The sequence below is a fragment of the Aythya ferina genome, assembly GCF_964211825.1.
Source record: "Aythya ferina genome assembly, chromosome: 4".
Lineage (NCBI taxonomy): Eukaryota > Metazoa > Chordata > Aves > Anseriformes > Anatidae > Aythya > Aythya ferina.
The window spans coordinates 32,532,755-32,556,959 of NC_140300.1; the positions used below are offsets into that span (position 1 = coordinate 32,532,755).

The window sequence follows — 24,205 nt, forward strand, 5'->3', positions numbered from 1 at the left end:
GATTTACAAAAGGCTTTCAACAAATTCCTTCACCAAAGGCTTGTAAGAAAACTAAGCAGCCATACTGTAACATGGCTTATAAGTATAAGGTGATGCATGTTGAGGAACAAAAAATTAATTCGCATATAAAACAATGAGCTTTGAACTGATTAGTATCAGACAAGATTTTAAGATTTTAAAAGATAGTTCCATGAAAGCATCAACTCATTGGCAGCTGAAAAAGCAGATCAGGTGTTAGCAATGCCAGGGTTAGAAATAAGAAAACAAAACAGATAATGTCATCATGTTACTGTATAAATCTCAACTTTTTCCGCAGTCAGATGACTGTTTGGTGTTCCAGACCCTGCCTCAATAAGGGTATAGAGAAAGACAGCAAGGATAATGAAAGGTATGAGACAGCTTCTGTATAAAGAATGACTAATTTTCCTATTTGTCTTCCCTTGAAAGTAGATGACTGAGGTGGATATGACAGATATCTATAAAGTAAGTGGAAACCATTACAAATACACTTGGTAAGTATAGCTGCGGATTGCTTGTTCAGTCTCTGACACAAGAAGCAGGGGATGTCAGACAAATCCGTAGGATCCAGATTCAAACAAGAAGAGGTGATTTTTTTAAACAACACAATATAGTTAGGGATGACTTCCTACAATCAGCTATAAGTGCTAGAAGTTATGTGGGCTCAAGAGGAGACTGGAAAAGTTCATAGAAAAGAAATTTATAACTGTTACTAAATACAAAGGAACTGCATCTGGCTGAGGAATTTCTTGAGTGGTAGTCACTGCAGGCCGCCTGAGGAAACTAGTATACATTTTCCATGTTCTTGTTCTTTTTCCTAAGCAATCATTTTTCACCCCCTATCAGAGACAACATTTCAGGATATATGGCCTGACTGAAGTCTAAGTACTGTTACTTAGCTACTTTAAGTTTACCAGAGCTCATCAGTGCTAACGTGCTAGAATTTTGTACTGGCAGTTCTTGAAAGCAGATGGGCAGCTGGGGGGTTGACCTAGATTTTTTTTCATAAAGATCTTATCATAGATGATCAGATTCAAGCCAGAGCGTTGCCTGTATTTTGGCACAGATGAATGTTGGCATTTGTAATTTGCTGAGTTGATAAAGTTGAGTTTTGTCGCACAGAATTTTTATCAGTTGTTGCCTACACTCCGATCTTTTGGTTTTAGAGAAAACGATGGAGATGAGGGCAACGGTTAAGTGGCTGTGTTTGCTGTTAACTTGAAATTTTTCAGTGGTCTTCAAAATTATCTCTGAATTGATGCTATTTATTTGTACTATAGAGACCAAATAGAAACCAAAATGTCATCAACTCCATGAATGACTCCGATTTTAATGATGATGTGTTCAATTTCTGACCAGCATATAGAAATCCCAAAGGATGCAGAGAATGTACAAGAAGATAAGACTACTACTACAGAGCAAGATATGCTGAGGCATAAGTATTTAAGGAAGGCATATATGGCAAATGGGAGTTGTTAATGCCTATGGAGCATTATTTGTTAGAGATTAGGACATAGGAAGCTTTGGGTAGCTTTTTCTTTAGCTTTTTCTACAAGTATTCAGAAGTGTTTGTAAACAGGGATCAGATTTGATTATCCTTTTTTTTTTTTTTTTTTTTTTTTTTTTTTTACCAAAATGATAAAAAAGAGCCTAATACAAATTAAATACCAAAGCACCCTAGTAGTAATTAAAAACATAATTTTGCCCTTAAATTTATAACATTTGAAGGGTTGATGCATTATAAGGTTCATTTTCTGTAAAGAGCAAAACAAAATAAAGCAAGAGTATTTTTGTACTTACCAGAGTGCTATAGAGCATTTTTTGCAGCTACATGCTTAAGAATTTTACTGTCACAAAATTATCTATAAGGTTTCATTAGTAAGCAAAAGGAGACAATTCTGTCTATAGCAAGATTTTGCTTAGGGAAAAACTAAAAAGTGTCTGCTAAAGCAACAGATCAACATTGCACGAGATAGTGAGGAGCAGCTAGCCCTCTTGAACTGAGTTATTCTAAGTCAGTTTTTTTCACTCAGATGTTGTCTAGCAAAGCTCCTTCAAAGACCATTCCCTTTCTGAGTATGGTTTCTCTGACGATTCCTGATGAAGTGTACAGGCTTAGGTTTAAACCCTCAACAGTTACCAGCTACTTAGATGCAAAGTCATGTAACTTAAATGTCAAGTGTTTCTCATTGCCCTGGCATCTCTGAAGACCTAGATCTGCAGGAGCTCAGCTGTCTACAGTTAGACTACCTTAAGTCAGGAACCGGGAACAGAATTGCACCCAGGTCTTGTAATGCAGTGGCTAATGAATTTCTCACTGAATCGTTTTTATTCATGCTTATGATAAGGCTACCTTACAATGCAAATAATCTTGTGATAGCATCATTAGAGTGAATTGATACCTCATTTCACTAATCCCCTTCCCTTCCATGGTGGGAAAAGCATAAGAACAGGCATTATTACGGTCCAATAATGCTTCAGGTCATTGCCAAATAGCAGTGCATGCTTAAATATGCTGGGGCTAGAGAGTAAAGAAGCAATTCCAGGACTGGGACATTAAAAAGCTTTATTTATTTTTTTGGGGCATACCTACAGTGCTGCAGAAAGTGCATGCAGGGTAAAGATAAAAACACTAAAAAGAGCTTTCAATCTAAGTGTATCATTAATTCAGATGATGTACATGATGTTTCACTTCAGATTCTGCTTTCTTCTTTGTTTGGAGTATGAATGCAAGAAGTGGGTAAATTAGAGTTTAAAATGTCTGGCACCATTTATTAAAGTAAACTTATGTGCTAAATCATCACTGGGAAATGTACACTTCTTTCTGCTGTTGTTTTGATTTAGCTGTCACGAGAGACTCAAGTTTAAATACAGCCTTTTCTGCTTCATGGCCGAGCCTCTTTGTGTGCGTTTCCTCAGTGTTACTTACTTTACTTTGAAGGTGGGCTGAGCGTAGGAATCTGACGAAAGAGTGGGCTGTGCCCTTGGTCTGAGAGAGCTCTTACATTCTTCTGAATGACTACATTTGCTAGTGCAGTACGCAGCAGCAGCAACAGTGTGGTGCTCTGGGTCTCCAGCTCTGCCTGGCAGACAAACCTCAGGCTCGCTGAACATCTGCAAGACAAATTTTTCATGTTCTTTTGTAAATGAATGCTGCCTAACTGCACCAGGAAAATGGGCACAGGGGATTACATCTGCATTGCTATGACTGGAGGGGCGCCTTGGGGCTTTAGATTGCAAGGTGGCAAGGAGCAAAAGCAGCCTTTGCAAATCGCCAAGGTAGGATCATGAGAGAAAGATGTCAGTGTTTTGTGAACACGAGTGAAGAAAACAGTTTGTTAAATATATACTGCCTCGGGTGAAATTGTTGGTGTGGGTTGTATTGTGATGCTTGTTTGAATGCGATAACACATTTTGCAGATATTCTACAGGTGCTGATTGTGTTTGTTTCAATATAAGGGATGATTACGTTTAGATAGTTAAGTATTGCAAACATTCTCTTGAATGTAAAAGTTTTGAAACTGTGAGGTGATGTATGCCTTTCAGCTCCTGTTCAACTCACTATATGCTTTTGAATGGTCTCAGCATATCGCAACACTGAATCTCATATTAGGAAATGCTGTTTCAGTCATCTATTTACGATACTTCTCTTCTCTAAGCATAGAATAAATACAGCTTTATCATGAGAAAATGTTCTTACTATTTTGGGAATCCTGGAAAGCATTACACTGAGTTATCTCTGTTTTTGGAAAGTTAGCCAGTCTTAGGAGCAGCTTTAACAGAAGCCAAACATTTCCTTTTATATTTCACGAACAACACTGAAAATTACTGAATGCTTCATAAATTACCTTCATGGATAAAAAGAAAGCAAAATAGATAGCAGAAGTTTAGAATAAACTGAAGTAAGTCCCTGGAGAATTGGTAACCCCAAGTTAAAAAATAATACTTTAAAAAGTAGCGCTGTTAAAAATCACTGCTCATGCCACTGCAACAATGAAGATTTGTCATGGTTATTGAGGCTTATGTAACTGTATGGAGCTGTGTTCTGTTTTCCTATACAAGGGGGACAAATTTTGTCCAGAGCTTTGGGATCAGCAAAATGCCATTGGCTGAAACAGTGCTGGGACTGCTCACCATACAATTCTCCCTTTTTAAACTGAGAGAGATTAAAATATACCTTAGGCCAGAAAAATAGGCAGAGAGACAAGATGTCTAGGGATTTGCAGATCACCTTTTAGTATCTTGGTAGTTTCAGTACACTGAGTGTTAAGTTTTTTGGATTTTAATATATAATTTTAGATCAGAAGTTCAGCTGTTGAAGCTCTAACTTTTTAAGCTGTCAATATACTTATTAACTAGTTACATCTAATTTACTGGATCAGTTAAATTTTTTCTACACATATCAGAACAGTGTGTGTAAATCTACCTCATCTTATAAAAGAAGGTCCTTGTAGTTCCTCTGTCAAGAAAAGAACATCTTTCACTATTATTTTCAGTTAAGTCCATAGTATTAATCATATTCAGTAAGAGAATTATTTTTATTGAGTTTATGTATCATTTTTCTATTATTAAGGTTTTAGGCTTGTTTCAATGTTTTGCAAAACTTGAACATGTTTAAATTTTTTTCCTACTGATAGGCAACTGTTGCTTCACAAGTAAAGCCACTGATAATAGATAACAGTGGAGTCCTGCCATCTAGTGAAAATTTATAGCTAGAACTTCAAAAATTGTAAGAAATAGTGAAAGGCAACTGCCCTTGATTATGTAAAACTAAAATCAAAAAATCATAGTAATTTGAACACAAGATTATGAATAAACTTTAGTTTTTCTGACAACTACAGTCCACACCAGATACTTTTTTTTTTTTCATATTCACATCCTAGACAGCAGCACTTAAGTTACATTTCCCTTTTACCACCAAAATTTGGAGCTTGAGAACTAGAGACATGGTAACAGTTATGACTTTTCCCTTTTTCTAATGGCAACATCAAAATTTAGGAAACAAGTATATCTATTTTTAGAAAAAGAACAAAGCATGAGTTTGTTTTCTTGAAAATGAAACTAATCAACAGGTTGATACAATACTTTGTAAGAATACATGTCTATCAGCATGTATGTGTTATAAGCATGGTGGATTGGTTGCAGCTAGGCACTGTGTGGCCCGTTTTGGGGAGAGGCAATGTTTGCAGCTTTTCTTCCATTATCCATGAAAACTGAAACTAATAACACATGAAAGATTAAACAATTACACAGCTATTGCATAGTGATTTTCCTGCTGGCTCCAAGATCTAAAGGTATTGTTTTCCAAACACATTTTTTTAAAAGTGTAAGGTTCAACTTCTGCAGTAGTGCATATTAATGTAGCTCCATGGAACCGGTGGGTCATTGCCAATTTACACCAACGCAGATTTTGTCAGAAGCATGTATTTCTCTTTTGGTATCTCAGCTCGGCAGGAAAGCTGTGAGGGGTTGCTGTCGTTGTTGTTGAACACAACCTGAGTGCAATATACCTCTGCACAGCTGCTGAACTGCACTCAGGCCCCAGTCATAAACAGAGCAGGGGCTGTGATATGGATCTAAAGGGGAGAGGGAAGTAACACGGAGGGAAGTGAGATAATCCATGAAATTTTAGCAGGATACAAAAATCCCAAATTCACACTTATCTACACTTGGTAAAGGAAATACACTATTCTTAAAGCTAATGAAATAAGTTATTGTAGTTCACTACCAGAAGCAACTTTTACCAGTTTGACTTATGACTGCTTTTTGAAAATATTGTTTTGTCACTTTTAACAAGAAAAGTGTAGAAAAATTGTTTCTTGCCCAGCTCTTACACTGTATAGGCAAGTAGCATTCCCACTAAAATCAATGAGAGTGTAGTATGAAGTATCATCTACCATTATCATGCTAAGTGTTAACAGAGAGACAGAAGCCTTTTGCCTTCCCAATAATTATCTTGTGGTGTATTTTCCCACCAGCACATAAAATAGGAAATTTTCATCTGCAAAGAATTTTCAAACCATTACATTAGATTCAAGACATCTCAATAATTTGTTAATTGTGAGATTGCAACAAATGGAGATTTTTTTGAACTATCATGAAGTATCACATTGCTTTGTCCATTTATAACACTTATTAAAAACACACAGTTTTTAAAAACATTTGACTCTTTTTCCATAGAAGCATACAAAATATTTACCCACCCCCCAGCTCAAACCCTGGATCCTTAGATCAACTCATTTTGTTAAGTCTGCTATTGTAAACACTTCACAAAAAATATTGTCCATAAAAATAGTTTGCATAATCTTTGTATGTCCAAATACATCAAAATGAACTAAAAAATATCTGTTTTAAATGCACTGTCAAAGGCAACACTGTGCTAAAGAAAGCTATCTAATAAATTAATGTTCTAGAAATAAAAAAGATAATCGGTAGTACTAAACGAAGGAAAAGAGTGGTTGTATCAGTTGTGCTGTGCATGTACAACAACAATAAAACATATCAGTATAGCACTATAGAGTACCTTTTCCAAAGCATGAGACGGTTTGGAAATCAAAATATAACAGTGACCCTAGATGGTTAAGAATTCCAGATATATAAGAGCAAAGTGACACGTGATGTCCCTTCTGTTTCCACTATAACATACATGAAAGAATGCTTATTTTTCTCAATATCATGGACTTCTTCCATGTAAATATCTCTGCAGTTTTTAATTTATAAAATATATAAAAACTGTATTTACAAAATGATGGATGATTTTCTGGACTAGCATTTGAAATAAAGTCCTGTTAATGTTCCTACTAACACTTAACAATGCCAGCTGTTACATATAGCGTAGCTGTATCCTTTAAGAAGCACCTCTCTGGCAACAAGTAATTTAATGTAGTTGTCTATAGATGACTGATTTGTAGTTCAACCATAGTGTAACTCCATTAAATTACCTGGTTGCAACAGAGGTATGCTATGTTCAGCATATTCATTACCTACACCAAGCAGCAATTTGATGAACTCATTGTTTATATCTGTCAAAGTCTTGCTAACTTAAGTTTGGGAAATTAACTGAATATTTCTAATATTCAAGGGTGATAAGTTCCGTCACTTAGACCTCTAACTACTTCAAAGGAAATTCAGTCCTCGTTCTTATATTGGTATCCTAGAAGTAAAAATGAGCAGATGCTTACAAATCCTTATGATCAGTTATACTTAAGACACTGAAGAAACTGATGCTACTCAAAGTGGTGCCTCACTTGTTAGTGATTTCAAATCATGTCAGGTCTAGAAGTACTCTGGTAAATATGTCTATATTCTGATCAACACAGCTATATTTCTACATACATCAGCAAAAAACACATCTTCAAAGGGAATCATGTTGTCCTACTTTATATCTTTGAGAGCATCCGCATCTCTCCCTGATTCATCAATGGTAGAACATTGTCTAATTGTATATGGAGAAACACATAATGTGTTTTGTTTTTTTTTAAGTGCTGATAAACTTCATGTAATTTTTCAACAACTTTTTCAACTAAATTTTTAGAAAAACAAAATGGTAACATTTCCCCTCCTTTAATTTCTACCATTGCCAGTGCATAATTACAATTATAATGCCTATCCTCTAAAATTTCAAGTTATTTCAAAGAACTTAATGGACACTTTGAAACTAATTTGTTTTTGTTTTTTGAAACTATTTTGAAACTCAGTGTGGTTTTGCACCCTGAAAACCTTTGCTCTACTTTGATGGATGTTCTTTTATGTCGGAACATGTAAAATATCACACTATTTCCACTGTTCTGTAAATGTTAACTATAGTCCAAATTAATTCTTTGAAATACTTTGATAATTCATGGTTCAAATCCAATGGCTTCAACTAGGCTTCATGCAAAACATTTACAGTTTGTGTCTGTTTTGCCAATTTCTTAAATGGACTGCTACTGCTACCCAAATAGTAGCTTTACCTTTGCCTTAGTAATGACATGTGACAACTGGCTGCCTTGTCATTTTGAACTTGTCACTTGTCCATGAGAACTCTCTGATTTCAAATCAAGTCTCAGTTTCATCATTTTGGATTCAATGGAACCTGAAACTGAAAGAGAAACTCAAAGACTTGGCAACAATCTGAACCATCGGTGTGAAATGTTGATGTCTGAATTTGATCAGTTAATGTTGGATGTATACAGAGGTGGGTTTTAGTGTGGTTGTTTGGCTTTCTTCCTGCGTTTATCTGAAAAACTTGACACATGCAGAACAAGCCCTAGAGACTTTCATCAAGTTGACCTTTACATTTAATTCTAGTAGAGAAAAAATACAGTATAGGATATGTTAGCACAGTTATGCTTTTGATCCTGAGGTAAGGCAAAGCATGCCACTGGCACTCGTATGAGAGGTATGTCAGTGCACAGTTGGCCCACCCACAAAGTACATCAGCGCTACTAGATTTAAGGAAACACTTTTAAGTCACTGTCATTCTCCTACATTTTCATCACTGACGTGTGCCCCAAATGCCAAGTAAAAACATGGCGTTAGCAGAAGCTGAGGTTCTGCTTGCTACATCCTAGCTGAGACACGGCAAATACACTTGGTGTTATACCTGTGCTTCCAGCTCATTCAAATACTCATTTAAATACAGATGAGTACAAAGCATCAGTTGCTGAAGCAGTTTTTTTGTTTGCCTGCTTGCCTCTGCACGGATGACCTAGGAGCACCATCCTCCTCCCAAGATGCAGGAGACGCAGGAAATAACCACTTTGTTTTGGGCCATCAGATGACATTAGAAATCATCTGTGAGTTGGAGTTGGTACTTTGGTGCCATTTGATTCTGAAAATATACTAGTTAATGCATAGTCAAGTAAGATCTTACTGTATGTTAGTGTGTTAGAAAAGAAGATGCATAAATGCAGTGTAAAGGCTCAGTAGTGTACTAACATGACCCTGCTGATGCTTTTGTATCATTTGTATCAATGGACATTTTAAATAGAATTTGAATACAACTTTATGCTAACGCAGACAGAGCAAACCATGTTTAAAACATGCTAGCTGAACTTTGACAGCAAAGGAGGGGAGTTTAGAGTTAACCTACAAGATTTTAAACACAACTTGCCTTACTTGGACTGCATTTAAAACTGTTTGTTTAAATTTGCTAGCTAATACATTTCCAAACATAGTTTGTTTTCGCAGCCTGGACAAGCTCTTATTCTCAAATTCACTCTTCAGACCATCTGACACAGCCTGTATTTGCTGATATTCAGGAAACCCTGTAAGGCATATTTACATATTCTTTCACATGAAGAGTTATGTGGAAAGCTGTGGTGTTTTTTTTTTATTTTTTTTTTCTTCTCTATCTTTTCCTGAGAGGATTTTGAATCCTTTATGGGCCCTGACCCAGTTTAACAACCAATAACATTTTTTGCATGTGTTCAGATGGCACAGTTCAGCTTCTATCTAAGTAAATGACAAAACTTCCATTGAAAGGTAGGGAAAATGTTGGACTTTACAGAGGTTAGGTGAATTTATTTTGCAAAATGAAGGCACAAATTAAGTTTCACAAAATCTAACTAAAATACACCACTGCTGAGTAACTGTTCCTGAAAAGCTCTCATTGCTAGTTAGAAACAAAAATAATTATGAAAGAAAACTTCATACAACTTTACCAGCAAAGGCTTATATTCATTTCCCAAGGTTAGGGCTCTGCATTTTCTAGCTCCAAACTTTTGCGTTCCAGCTAATGTGCCAGTGGAAATGTTTAGTACTGAAGTCCCATCTAGTTGTTTAAAAGCTGCAGGCTGAAGCAGCACATGATTGTACACCCTGTTTTAGATATACAGAACTACATACCAAGCTGGTTTTGGCATGCTTTCCACAGTATTTAGACAAATACAAGCATGCTTTGGATACATGGAAGTATTCTGTGTTTGTTTCTAACAGATACGTTCCCAACTCTCATGCTAGGAGAGTTTTCAATGGAATAGAATGAACGACACAATTCACACTGATTTAAACTGAACAAGTTAAAAAAAACAGTGTATTCCTACTAAATCAGATTAGTTGCTTTGTACAGAGCTTTGCCCCATTGTTTAGGTTCTTTGCTGGAAACATTTAAACTACACTGCATGACATTATTATATTTCATTGTTCTGTATTTTCTGCCATTGCATTCTTATTGTGAATGTGAATGTAATAGTAAGACTTTTGGCCAAGTTCACAGTAAAATATCACAACAGGAAATGCTGTTTACAAAACCCTTTAGGATTGTGTCAGATTGATGGAGAGGATACTGCAAGCAATTTATGCAAATCATGGAAGGGCTTTCTTCCAAGCTCAGCATGCTTCAGATTTACTTTCTAGAGCAGAAATCTGTGTTAGGGACCATATTTCATGGGTTAAATGCTTAGCACTCTATAAAGTGAGGCTGATTCACAGAGATAGCTTCTACTTTAAAAGGAACAATTCTGTGCAGGGAATTAACTGTGGACAAAAATGATAACATTTAGATTGCAACCAGTACTGTTTGTTAGCTGGAACAGAACAGGCATTAAAGAAAAGCCCTGGATATCAGCTTGAAGGTTTTAAATTTCAGACCTAATGTACACAAGTTACACAGTGGATTTCTTTTTCCTTTTCTGTAATTTTTCCCATCTGTCCCATTTCATTAGAATCTGCAGTCCATAAGCAGTGTGGATGTTAGGAAGAGGCTAACACACGCTTAGACTGAAACACTTTAGCATGCACCAAAAAAAAAAAAAAAAAAAAAAAGTGTTATCCTTTGGTTACCTGCCAATATAACATGGTGTTGAGCATGAAAGCCAAAAATCTTCAGAACACCTCAGCACCTTACTCCCAGTGGGGTGCTAAGAAGAGTGAAGTGGCTGCTTTATTTGTTGCTTATGTGGAAGGAAAATTGCAATGAAAAACTGGTTTTAAGCTCTCCAGAATTGATAGACTCATACCCTGAGCTCTCCATGTGCTGCAATTCTGGGCACAGCACAGGATCTTCTTCTTTTGTTTAGCAGGGAAACACTGCCTACAAATCTTTCTACTTCCACAGAAACATATTTTGAATCCTTTAAATTTCCTTCTGTGTTTGGCATCTCCTTGCTACATCTGGGTTGGGGCAACTAAAGCATGGGTAACCTTTTCCTTCAAGAGAGTTATGTCATCCTGGACAGTGCAGTTGTAGAATCGTTATTTTATAAACTTGCCTTTTTGTAAGTAAATTTCAGAAATATGGTACCATTTAGGAAGCTGGATGCTTTGTTTTTTGTAAACATGTTTTTTATTACAGTTCATTAGCAGATGAACTGTTGGTGGGTCAAAACTCTGAGCAAAGTAGATAAGTTATGGTTTTCTATACGGATCATCTGTCTTGATGGTTTCATTTGGTATGCTCTCTATATACATAAACATGTCACGTATGTCATGATTTGCTACAATACAGAATTTCAAGCAAGTTTCTAAAAAAAAAAAAAAAAGCAAGACAATCATATGCCCATTGCAGCACTTGGTGGTAACAAAGAAAAACAAACTGAATGACAAGAAAGCATAATTTTGTAACACCAAATTCTGCTTTCCTAGTACTCTTATACAAGGAGTACCAGGAACTGCTTGTTGTCTGTAGGGAAAGGTGGAAGAGAAGAATCTTTGTTTTAAAAACCAAACAGCTGAAATTACTATAAAGGACTCCTTAACAAAGCAGTTGCATTTTTTCCCATGAACTCAATGGGCGAATTGCCATTGACCTTAAAGGGCAAAGGACTGAGTGTTAAGATGTATTATATAGTATAGATATTTAATTAGAAGCAGATATTATGAATAAAAATCCTCATTGGGAAGGGTGTAGCAGCTTTTGCTAGAGATCTACTTCCTACAGTATTCTTTGTCTAGCAGAAGTAATTCCCTTCAAAGGAAAAAAAAAAGATATTTAATAAAAACAGACTTCAGGGTATTCCAATAACACTGTTGAATAATGTAATTTTTTTTAAAATCTATTTTGTAACTGTATATTTTACTTCCAAACTGTCTTGGAAGTCTTTGTAAGCACCAAGATACACTTTTGAGTTGAAGGCATTTCAGTTTGCCAATTTATAAGTGAAATGATTGCTAATAATAGGTATTAGACTGACATTACTAGATACTCGAGGCCACTTACTGATGGGCATGTCCTGCAAAAACCTGCTTTTCTTCCAGAAGAAAAGCATCCAAATGGAGAATTGTGCAATGGTAATTATAGTGGCTGCCTATGCCTGTATAATACCAGGTGTTTCCTGGATCTACTGTATTCAAGGTGATTCACTGTCATGAGTTTTATTAGCTTTACTCAACCACTAACACTAGTGCTCCTGAAGACAAATCTCTATTTATCTGTCTATACAAACTTAAATCCTTCTTCTCTGCAAGAAATTCTTTCTCCGCTTTCTCTTACCATTCTCTCAGAAGTACTTTTATTTGAATATAGAAATACAGCTACTTATTTAAGCATCACTTTCAGTGAACTCACTGAAAATTGAGGCCTAACAATGCCTAAGAATTTAAACCTTGTTACTTGGTTAGAATAGTGCCTGTCACTTCCAGACCTCTGGACTGACATAAATAAAAGAAACCTTCTGCTTTGCAAGAATTCTCTCATCGCTGAAATCTCTGAACTACTAGAGTATAACAGATGTGGCTGGAATACACTGATCAGCATTTTGTTCCACAAATTACATTTTCCTATTCTGCAGAGAGAACTTCAAAGACTAGCTGCCATAAGCCACTGATTTAATTACAGAGGATGCATATGGAAATAATCTGAAAGGGATAAATAGCTTTATATATTATCATATATTCATAATTATCTCCCTGCACACTGGAAATAATACTCCCAGAATGCATAGTGTAAGACCTGCTTATAAAACTCTTCAAATTAGAAAAAGCTATCATTAATCAAAGATATTTTAAGCAAAGTCTAAAATACAGCATTGTTTAATGTCTAAGACCCTTACAGAGAAGCAGCTGTTCCACATCCCTCACTGTGGAAAACCCAAGGTTTTAGAATTGTTGACTTGTATGAAAAAAAAAAAAAAAAAAAAAAAAAAAAGAAGATACCTAGCTAATTAGCATGGTTTCACTTAAATTCTCATTCATAGGAATGAATCTATTATGCTGATCTATACAAAAAAAGTCATTCATAAACTTGTGGGAAGGTTTGTTACAATAATGCCTAATAAAATTGTGCCATTTGTTTACGAAGCAAAATGTTATTTTTAAAGTTTTATTTCATGGGATCGATACTGTCAGGTGGTTTGCATTTAGATGTGCTGTGCATGTTTAGGGGTATCCTGAGGAAGATACTAGTCATTAAATCACATCACAGAAATCACATCTAGAGCACTTTTCATTTTCAAGTGCCCAAATCCATTGCTAAGTGAATTAGCAGCGTGCGATTACACCCAGGCTGAATAATGACCTTTTCATGATACTGACATATTACTGATTATCACTAGATGGTGCTATTATTCACAGTCCCCAAAATCACAGGTAAGTGAATGTAAAGACAGATACACCTTTGACAAATTTTGGTCGTTAGCTTTAGTATTTTCTTACTGAAGCTGTTGAGTATCGTTCAGTTCAACAGCTCTCAGACTGAGTAATTTCAAGGTGTAGAATTAATTCATTCAAGATAAATATGTAAACAAAAAGTTAAAAAAAAAAATAATAAAAATGCTTTATATCAAACCTAAGTTTCTTCCAGCCTGATATGAGAAGGGCCAAGGCTGGGAGCAATGGAAGATTTAAGAAGTCTCCCAGGTCCTGCATACAATTTAAACTGAACTTTGAAGTATCTTTTCTTTCTTTCTTTCTTTTTTTTTTTTCATGATCTTGTTTTTCCTTTTCCCTCCCTTCATTTTTGCCATGACTTCAACCTGCAATACTAGCCCTTCTAAAGATGCATCTTTGAACAGCTAGGAATGTTGGAAATCTATCTGAGTTTTTCAGCTTCTGCCCATTTTTACTTGAATATTTTGAAATTAGGAGATCACTCTAAGTCTGATCAAACATATTTTTCCATGACTGCATCTTTCTTTGAAAAGCCCTCGTTCAGCTCCTACATGCACTACATTTTTAAGTCACTTCCTGGATTCCCAACATAATGCTACCAAAAGATTTCTGAATTAAATTCCACAATCTGTGACTGCAAAATGATTTGACTTTAAAACCTCTTGTCAATCCACAGAAGCAAATATTTTCCAAACTCTCAGATTTACAGCTTTCTTATCTATATTTACAGCAACAGTGAAAAACAATCGAGTGAATCTAAATCTAGTGAGAGGACCTTGCATGCCTCTTTTTCTCTACAGGCAAGAACAGTACAAAGGGTATGATAATTAAGCCCAATGAGATGGTCATCTTTGTGGCCTGACATTTTTTTTAGTGTTACTACATGAACAAATGGAGCACTGAAATGCTCTGCCTGAGAACAATGGTGCTGAGCCCCGTACCACCCTCCTGGGTCATTCAGTTGTTGTTTGCTTCCAGTCCTGATTTGCATAAGAGGCCTGGAAAAGTTGCAGAGACTGCAAATTAGCACAAATTGATATTGGGTGCTAATTGACTCAAGAGAAAACTAAAGATGCATTGGCCTGTTCAAATCAGGCTTGAATTCAGGCCTTCTGGGTTCCTGCATCAGCCAGCTCTGAAGAATTAATCCCTGGCACAGTTCACCAGCTGCTGGGTCCTGGGATAAAAATAGAGAGGCCGTGAGTGGACCATGTTTTAGCACAATCTCAGCTGAAACTGAACAGGGTGGGAAGGATCCCTTTCTCTTATTAAAAATATTTTATTTTCAAGTGTTCTAGGCTACACCATGGCAATCAAACTCACCTAAAATGAGAACCACCTAAATGTCTCCCCAAAGCCTTTTACTGCTCTAGACCCAGGCATTTTTTCAAGGCTGTAAAATGTTCATAATTTCAATTTTTGTGTGCTGCATCTAAAACAAGGAACAACATTTATTTCAATGACTGGATGAATCATGCTGGCAGTCAGAGCTTTACCTCTACAAGCTGCAGAGGCAGCTACCTATTGCTCCAATTCTATGCAATGTCTCTCACTTGTCTGTTACCCAACTAAAAAGCTTCTTCTCATAGGTATCCACCAAATCATGATGAGTGTGCCTTCAGATGAGACCTGAGCTCTCTGTCATCAACAGCTTCTTATGATATTAGGATTTTTAGTAATCCACAGATTGTGGGACTGAGTTTACTATCTGGAGAAGTTCTTCAGTCTGCAACATGGTGGAAATACTGCGCCAATACGTTTCTTAGTGACATCTACTCCCTTTTGTATTGTAGCATTGTACTGTATACAGTAAGGTGTACAACAAAAAATTCCCTGTTTTTATACTCTTATAGCACTAAAGAAAGCAACAATCCCTTAAGAATTTGCACAACCTCACATTATATCTGTACAACACTTAAAGCAAAACCTACACGTTGGTCCAACTGAATTAGTTTCATTTAAAACCTTCCCTGAACTTTCTTGATTTCTCTGATTTTACATTTGCAACATGCTCTCAGGCTAGGGATAAAGTTTACTTCAACATGCAGCTTTCTGGTTTCTTCCATGCAAAAAGAAAAGAACTGGAAAACAGTTCCCTCTGATACAGTGACGTGAATATGCTCTTGCTGAAGTGTTTTCTTTGAATTACTTATTAGGCTTAAGTTAATATGAAAAAGGTAAGTTTCAGGGCAAAATAATAAAGAGAAGAGGAAACTGAACACTTATTCTGACACCAAATTCAATTTATGAAGGCACTGACCTATGACATCTGATTAAAGACTATGCAATCCTTAAAAAGTATGTTTCCCAGAGAAACTTGAGAAGATACCAGCAATTCATATAGAAGGCCCTGTCCCTCAAAACTGTATTAATAAGAGCAGTGTCAGCAAAGTTATAACTTTTCTGAGGCAATCTGAGTCAGATTATTTCTTTCATGTGAAAGAGAGCACTGCACATTTCTACATTCCTCTTCAATTGCTTAAAATGCCACTTTTCAGTTGATCTTTAAATGACTTCTTTAATCAACAATATGCTGAAATTTGCATCTGACTATAAAGGTTTCTTAAAGAGAGCTAGAAACAGTGCCATGAGTTAAGTAATTACATCACCCATCAATTTCCAATGCACAAGGTAATGTGAATCATAGGGAAGCACTTGCTCAAGAAACAAATCCAAAATACAGAACCGAACCATGTAAATAACTTTTTGGTTTCTAGCCGTGTCTTCACAGGTTCCTCCTAGCCTCTATTCTTTTTCTTTGGTGTCTGGCATTTGGAAGAGTGCTGTAGATCAGGGCTGGCTGCCATTACCGCAGGTTTCCTGAAACTCCTAACAACCCTTCATGAACAAGATACTGTCGTATTGTCAGATATTCCTTCAGATTATTTCTTCTTTCACTACTAAATGCTGGAAGCAGGAGAATGCCTATGAGGGGAGAAGATAGAATGATTTCCATTTCCTGTTCTGCATGTGTCTCATCTTTTTAAGCTAGTATTTGACCTTTGTTGGGACTTAGAGCACTTTCCACAGATTTAAAGGGAAATACTACACGGAGGATTTTGTTTTAGCAGCTGCCAATCCCTTAATTTCACATGTATTTACAAAAAGTGCCTCTTAACTCAGTACAAAATGCATTTTTTTTTTTTTTGTTGTTTGCTTCTGTAGCAAAGGCTGTGTTCAGTCTCAAGACCAAGTCATGAAGATGTGGCACAGTTCCAGATTTATCCAATGGAAGGTTACTCAGAGGTCCCATATGGCTGTAACAATGCAACTGAGTTAGATTGCAACAGAGTTGGAATAACAGAAACCTCACAAAATAAAAAGGAATGCTTTTGTCCTAAAGTCGTATAACTGTAGAGCTGTCAAAAAACTATCTAGGTTGGGATGAAATATTCTGAATGACAAGTAGATATTTTATAGCCACATGTTAATCTTCTCAAACAGGATGAGTTATTAAATTAAATCCTTGGAAAGGGTAGTTCTATGTGTGCTTATGTTTTCCAGATGTTTGATAGAGACAAGACTATCCTGCTCATTTGCATATGCTTGTTTCTTTTGTTATTATTTTCAGAAAATTCCTTTAAACTCACTATTATTCTAACATCTGAGTAAGTTTTTAGTCCAGATCATTTTTCAATTATCTTCCTTAATCATTATTTCTACAATTTATTGCTTTGGAAGATGAGGAAAAGAACAGAAGCCTATCATGACTTCAAGTTCTAACTTTTATTTCAGTAACACTCTACAGAATAGGACATTACTCTGCAGCATAACAATAGAGAAGGTGATGGAGCTGCGCTAGAAGAACTGTAGTGCATTTTCAACAGAGTCCAGGAGGGATAAAGGAAGGTCACAGGCGAGAACATATTTGTACTTTGGGGTAACGCAGTAGTCTTCAGAATGTTCATACTCTTTTAGCAGATTTTAGATCTTTAAGGTCTCAAAATGGGAAGGATCATTAGCAGCAAAATCCAGAGTCAATTGAAATTAATTAAACAAGTAGGATTTTGTCCTAGGCTTTGTCCCCATTAATTGGATTTAATGCTTCTGGAAGCTTAGTAAAGTTATAATGCACAGAAACTATGATGTCTTTAAAAAACACTAAGCTTTTTACTTGTGCTCTTCCATTAGATAATAATAGGTAATGCAGAAACACTTTCACACTTCGGTTCCTTGTCTTCAGGAAATGGAGATGTAGCCATACAACTCCTGTGTGTGACTGTCTCATTGGTAGACCACAGTTGACTGATATTTTGTAAGCCAGACATCACTTAATAGGAATACGAGCAACAGCAGTGATTGTCTTTCATACTGAGCTAAATGCTTTTATACAAAGTACACCTATGCTGCAACAAATAACTGTGCTTCAAAGTGAAATAATACCACTTCAAATTGCAATCTCCTTTTTCAAGACCCTTCCTTCCTGACAAAACCAGAGTGTTGCAGAAAGTTACTGCTGTGCATTCGGTACACAGCAGTTTCCCTGCTAGGCCAGCCCCTGAGTGACCCTAGCAGGAAATGTGTGCCTGGCGGTTCTGACCACCTGCAATCATTTTACTTTTTAAAGTCTATTTGTAGGAGAGAGACTACTTACAGTGTTTCAATCAAATCCCAACTTGTGCCTTGGATCTGATTACATTAGTTACCCTGTGTCCCTTCCTGTTTTGACAGTTTTATTTGGAAAATATTACTTTACCTCCTAAAAGACACACATAGTGGTGTTCTGGCATAGGATGGCTGCATTTCATGAATGTGTGGACTGCAGACTTCTGTGTGTATGGCTGCATCTGCAAGATAGCTGACATGTCTTCAAGCTGGCACAGATTTTGGCCAAATGTCACTAAAGCACTTTAGAGTGGGATGAGAGCTGCCATATTATGCTTGGGTTAGTACATCATAATAATATTTCAGAAATATAATTAAATGAATAGAAAATATATGCCAAAGATCTGCTTGAAACAATACTCAGTTTCTTTTATTACTCCAGAATTGTTAAAAATGGCAGCATTAAAAACCAACTGTCTCTTTCCCAAGCTACATGCCTCTTGGATTTCCTTAAAAATTCAGTCTTTACAGTTTCTTAATAATGCAACCATTGTAATTCAAGAACTCTCCCCTGCTGGTTTTGATTAATTTATTTTAACAACACAGAAGAAGTCTGCTGTAGCTCCTCTGGTAATACAAATCTGTGTCACAAAGAATTCTGTTGTCTCCACCTCTCTAATAAACTATAGTGTCAGGGGTTCAGAGCTAAATGGATGGCAATACAACTTAATTCATCTCTGCTCTTGCATCTGAATTTAATATCATTTTTTTTCCCTTCAACCCTTAGCTAGTTTGTATTTCTATTCTAATTTCCCATCTAAATAGTACTTCTAATGAAATATTTTAATTTGTATGCAATAACACCCTTTTTACACAATTAAAATTAATGTCCTGAAAAAAATACCCACGATCAGATATCTTAAAAAAATAAAATAATCATGGCTTTCTTGCCAACTTTTAAAAAATTCCTGCAAGTCTCATGGCATGTGCTCTTTTTCTTACAGTACTAGATTCTGAAGACTGGTTCCTACGTGAGTTACAGCCTACATTACAAGTAGAATACATTTCTGCATGTTCTCAATTGCAAAATTATTCCACCCAGAAGAGGAAAAAAACCAAGCAATCCCCATGTTTTAATGTTTCTATCTTTTTTCATACCGTATCAGAGGAACTTTTACTTTCTAGTTGCAAGGCTAATAGAATAACCTTGGAAGGACCACAGTCAGTTTGAAAATGAAATCCATATTGAGGGCACCTAAACAGCAGTTCCTAAAAATGGAAATTGAGTAGATGTACAAATAGCTGCTTTTAAAATGCAGAGGTTTTCAGAGGTTTTAGAAATTGTTGCAATGCCATATAGTTGTCTTCCCAAATTCTAGGAACAGGTGAATGCTCCAGCATTCACATAGTATGATGATTTTTGGGAATCGCACCATACTTGAACAGAAATTGCTGTTAGCTTGCTTATACAATTACATACACTTGAACTGTTTTCTTTACACATAAATATTAAATACTTCTTTGTTTAAACTCACTCATTTAAACATTAAGTAAAATGAAATTAAACAATTTCCAGGCTGTTTCTTACAGATTTCTGGTAAACTAGATGCTCCTTTGACTTATCACATGTAATTTCAACAATACTGCTATGTGTGACTGTATATACAGATGCTTTAGGCTAACATTAAACAATGTTCTATAGCTATGAGTGTTTTTGTAATCCAAATAAAGTAGGTAGTGTTTTTATAACTATCAATTCTTGGGTTATGGAGAATGTCTTCAAATAGAAATGGAAAGAGGTTTATCATTACAAACAGGTCTCATTCCCTTAAAAGGAAGTTGTTTCTTTTTTCTTCTGCTTCTTTGGAGAACTGGCTACAAACTGGGAATGGTTATTGTATGACTCATTTGAGAGGAATAGCTACAGTGTAAAAAGTTCAGAAAGGATTTTAATAAAAGCAAACCCAATTATCTTCTGTTTGGGGCACAGTAAGGATAGATTTAAAGTGGAAAATATCACATTTTTCAGACTGTTGTAAATCAACGTAATACAGTAATGTTTTAAAGGGAAGGGGAAAAAGGTCAGGAAAAACAAAGCATTTACCCCTACTCTCTGTTCTACAGATGAGACAGAATTCTCCCTTCAGATGCAAACTTTACATTTACTTTATTCTGGTCTGGCCTTAAAGTGAGCTCCTACACCCACTGGTGCAAATCACTGACTGCCAAAAACATGCAGCAAACTCGGGAATCATCACTCACTCAGCTATGCACAGATAGTGCAGCTCTTCCACTGTGCCCCACATACTTCAGCTTCTTGGAACTTCCTCAAAACCCCAACACTGTAAGTCCAACTGTTCACAGTAATGAAATTATTTGACATGAAACTACTTTAATTACATAAATGGCTATGCTGTGGACATTTGAGACTATAAATGCTACATGTAAATATTATTGTTTTATTCGTTTTATTGTTCTCTCCCCTGACAGCTTAAAGAATACAATAGTAAAGTTAGGACAGAAAAAAGCCCTTTTCACCCTAAACTTCTGTTACTGTTTATGATTCAGCAACTGAAACTTTTGGCATAGCACAAAGATGTGAAAGAGGCAGTCTTATACCTTGTAGCTTTTGCTTACCATGCCATTCAAAGGGGGGGCTGATCAGAAAGCACATGGTAGTACTCAAGTGATCATTGTATCCTTTCATTACACTCCATCTTAGATTTTACAATTTGATGCATGAAGTCATGTCTCCAACATGCCACTTAAAGTTCTGCTATTCTGTGTGCTGCAACATTCAAGTATCCTATTTTTATTTACAAATGGGAGAGAAACTGGTGTTATGCCTCAAAACTAAGTTTTCATAGTGCTTGTGACTGTCAACAGTAGGAATATGCATAGAAAAAGTACATGCTAGCTGATGTAGGTATTTTAAAAATGTGATGGCTGGGTGAGGGATGCTGAGCATTTAGCAAGTGTTTCATGCAAGATATGGAGAGAAGCTTTTTTTTTTTTTTTTTTTTTTTTTTTTTAAGTTCTGCTCTAACTGTTTAGCTATTGCTGCTCTAGCAAGAGAAGTAGGTACGCAGCACAGTGAACTGCTAGAAAAATCTGGTATATAGGCCACTCTTTAAATAGCTAAGTGTTTCAATGTTTGTATCTAAACCTCAGGCAATAGGGTCAGGATATTCTATTTAATGTGATAGTCAAACACAGTTTGATAGTTAAAGATCTGCTGAACAGTCTGTAATATTTTTGTAAGGATATGGCTTGTCTATTTAAAGTGTGTGAGATTAGAAGGACTACCACAATAGTCATTGCATGTGGTTGCCAAAATTCTGTAGAAACCATCTGGAGGGGAACACAATATACCAAAAAACACCATTTTGCCTTAAAGTTATAGGACATCGTAAATGAATAAAACTTCATGGAGTAAGTCAGTTGCTTCATATCAAGACACTTCTTACTGTGTAGTCCAAAGAATATTCTGCATCAATAGTTTACAGTTTTTCCACTCTAAACAAAGACAATAATTCATCAGTCACAACAGAAAGGTGTTAATATATTTTAAGATTTTTAATTACTTTGTCCTTAATGCACATATATTTCTGTGCTCACTTAAATATCAAACAACTGTTATAGGTTCATATTTTGATATGAAAGTGCATGCACAAAAGTGCGTGTGATAGTGTGTGTTCATTTGTATAAATTAATGTTTGCAAAAGAGCTGATTTTTTTAAATTGTTTTTTTTTTTTTTTTGATTTCTCTCACTTTTAGTGCTATAAACTTTTTCCTCAGCGTTTCTCTAAGACTGCGCCAAGTGAGGCTGAAGTTAATAGAAAGCAACCGAGTGATTTCAATGGGAGTTTCACATCTCAAAAGTAAAAACAGAACACTATTTTGGCAAGATGGTCTATGTATGTGAATTCCTATTCCTAGGAAGTTTACAGGAAAATGCTGAACATTTCAAACTCCCATGAGACTAATTGAAATTGAATCTTCTTCTAAATACATGTAAAATATTTTGTAGTCTTCAAAGCTAGATTTTAAAAGAAAAATTGCTTCAAAACCCTCATCACTCCCTTCTACCTTGCTAATGTCTGATCAACTGAGAACATCCTGGCCAAACATGGTTCATGTATGTATCACAAACATTCATTTTTGGGAGAACCCAATAATCTTGCATGTCTTCAGATTGTTCTAGGCTGTACAGAGCACTTCAAGCATTGCTGTTGTTTTATGAGGTACCTTTGTGATGAGAGACCTAAAGTTGCAGCCGTGATTTACCCATGCAGTAGATTGTGAGCAGACAGAATTTTAGAATTTAAGTAATTTTAATGGATTTTTTGAAAACTTGTTTTGCAGACCTCACATTTTAAAAAGATGTGAGGTGAAACGATGTGAGGAAAAAGTGTGAAACTGTTGTTGCTGCTGCTAGTGTACTACAGTGTTGTTCTGTGTGAGGGCCTCCTGGTTGGTATCTGGTAGGGGAGAGCAAGGGCTCTGCTGCTGGGGGTGGGAGGCCAAGAGAAAAAAGAGGTTCCCTGCTGCTGAGCCAGTGCTCTACCTGATAGCAACAGGACTGGTATCACAAAAGACTGCAAAAGAGTCTGTGCTCCTATAAGGGCCTATCCTGGACCTGGCTGCCAGGGAGCTGAGGTAGGGAGAAGGCTGGCAGCAGACAGGAAAGAAGGAAATAATTCGGTTAAATTGAATTTGATTACATCAACAGAATTAAGCAAACAAGTATAATAAACAGGCCCCCTAAATCAGAAATGGCTACAACCACAGAAATTAGTCTTCACAGATTTGCGTAACAGTATATTGACTTATCACTGGTGTCTAACACAAGCTGTTACATTGCACAGTTACGTCTTCAGGACTTGATTACATCTAGGACTGCATGTGTGGCATTGGCCCATCTTGATTTATTTGACACTGGTAATTTTTCAGGACCCATAGCAGGTGGTGATGCAACAAGACACTGATTTCCTACAGACTGAGGAAGTGCTGCCTTAGTTTGTGGATGAAAGGAAAACAGAAGCAACAGCAGGAGAATACAGGACTGTGAGCAAACCCTTGTTTCCCTCTTCTGCTGAGGACTCCTGCTGAACCCCTGCAGAGAGGGCAGCAGTTGCTCTAGAAGAATGACTTTGGACTTTCAAAATATCCTGTCTGAACTACTGGGCAGGAAATAATCAAGTAGATATAACCAAATTGTCTATAATACCTTCAGATACTCCAGATTATTTTTCCTCTGAGTGGTAACTAATTGATTTAATGAGAGATATTTTCATATTTAAAAGGAAGCATCCTGAGCATTTCCTGAAGACTGTAGATTTAATTTGTTCAGCTGTGTTTAGGTATTCATCAGCGTTAGTTTTTAGGTATTCATCAGCAAGCAAATATCTGATTTTAGTTTAAAACAGGCATTGAACTTCATACAAAAGCCAGAGACTTAGGAGGAAACTGGGTGCAAGTGACACAGTATCACTCGTAACTGAGACCATCTTTTTTGTGAACACATAAGTGTATACTTACCTACTGCTTGGATTTCTTTCATTTGACAGCATGTTTTGTAAGTAGTTATGTTTGAATGAAAAAGCACACTGAACAAACTTGCAATTTGAAAGCAAAGTCCTATTCCCTTTCCCAGTGCTGCTTCCTCTTAGTATTCCGTTCTACAGGTTTCTGAACTGTCCTGTGCATTATTTAGCATCCTCAGCTCCTAGCAACATAAAATTACACACAGCACCAACAAAACTCCAACTCAGTAAATTTTGGAGGCCTAAACACTCCTATTTAAAAACAAACAAACAAACAAAAAAACAGTAAAAAACAGTCCTGTATGTACTTCAGACTTCATGAGCATGAAGTACTGGTAAGAATACTTCTGTTAGTTCAAACTGATAAATATAAATGTGCTCTTAAATGGGTTCCACTCGCAAACATGAATTCCTACAACAAAGATTAACATCCTGAGCACTAGGATATAAGCAATTAATTATGGAAGAAAACCTAACAGCTAATTCTTCTAGAGGAAAATTTTCATGCTCATAATCTAAAACGTTCACTTCTTTGCTTTTTTGCAATCATATGCAGAAATTGAAAGTG

The 24,205-nt window shown here is 36.2% G+C and overlaps 1 protein-coding gene across 3 annotated transcripts in view; it reads left to right on the forward strand.

Annotated features, from left to right (window-relative positions):
• The first annotated feature begins 3,032 nt into the window (after positions 1–3,032).
• SYNPO2 (synaptopodin 2) overlaps positions 3,033–24,205 on the forward strand; it is a 92,564-nt gene continuing 71,391 nt past the window's right edge. For 2 of the 3 annotated variants that reach the window (XM_084518756.1, XM_084518758.1), the window contains exon 1: positions 3,033–3,297. In XM_084518756.1, coding sequence (XP_084374882.1) covers positions 3,169–3,297 — 129 coding nt within the window. In that variant the 5' untranslated portion in view covers positions 3,033–3,168. The remainder of the gene's footprint in view (positions 3,298–24,205) is intronic. The other variant, XM_084518757.1, reaches the window with a different exon arrangement.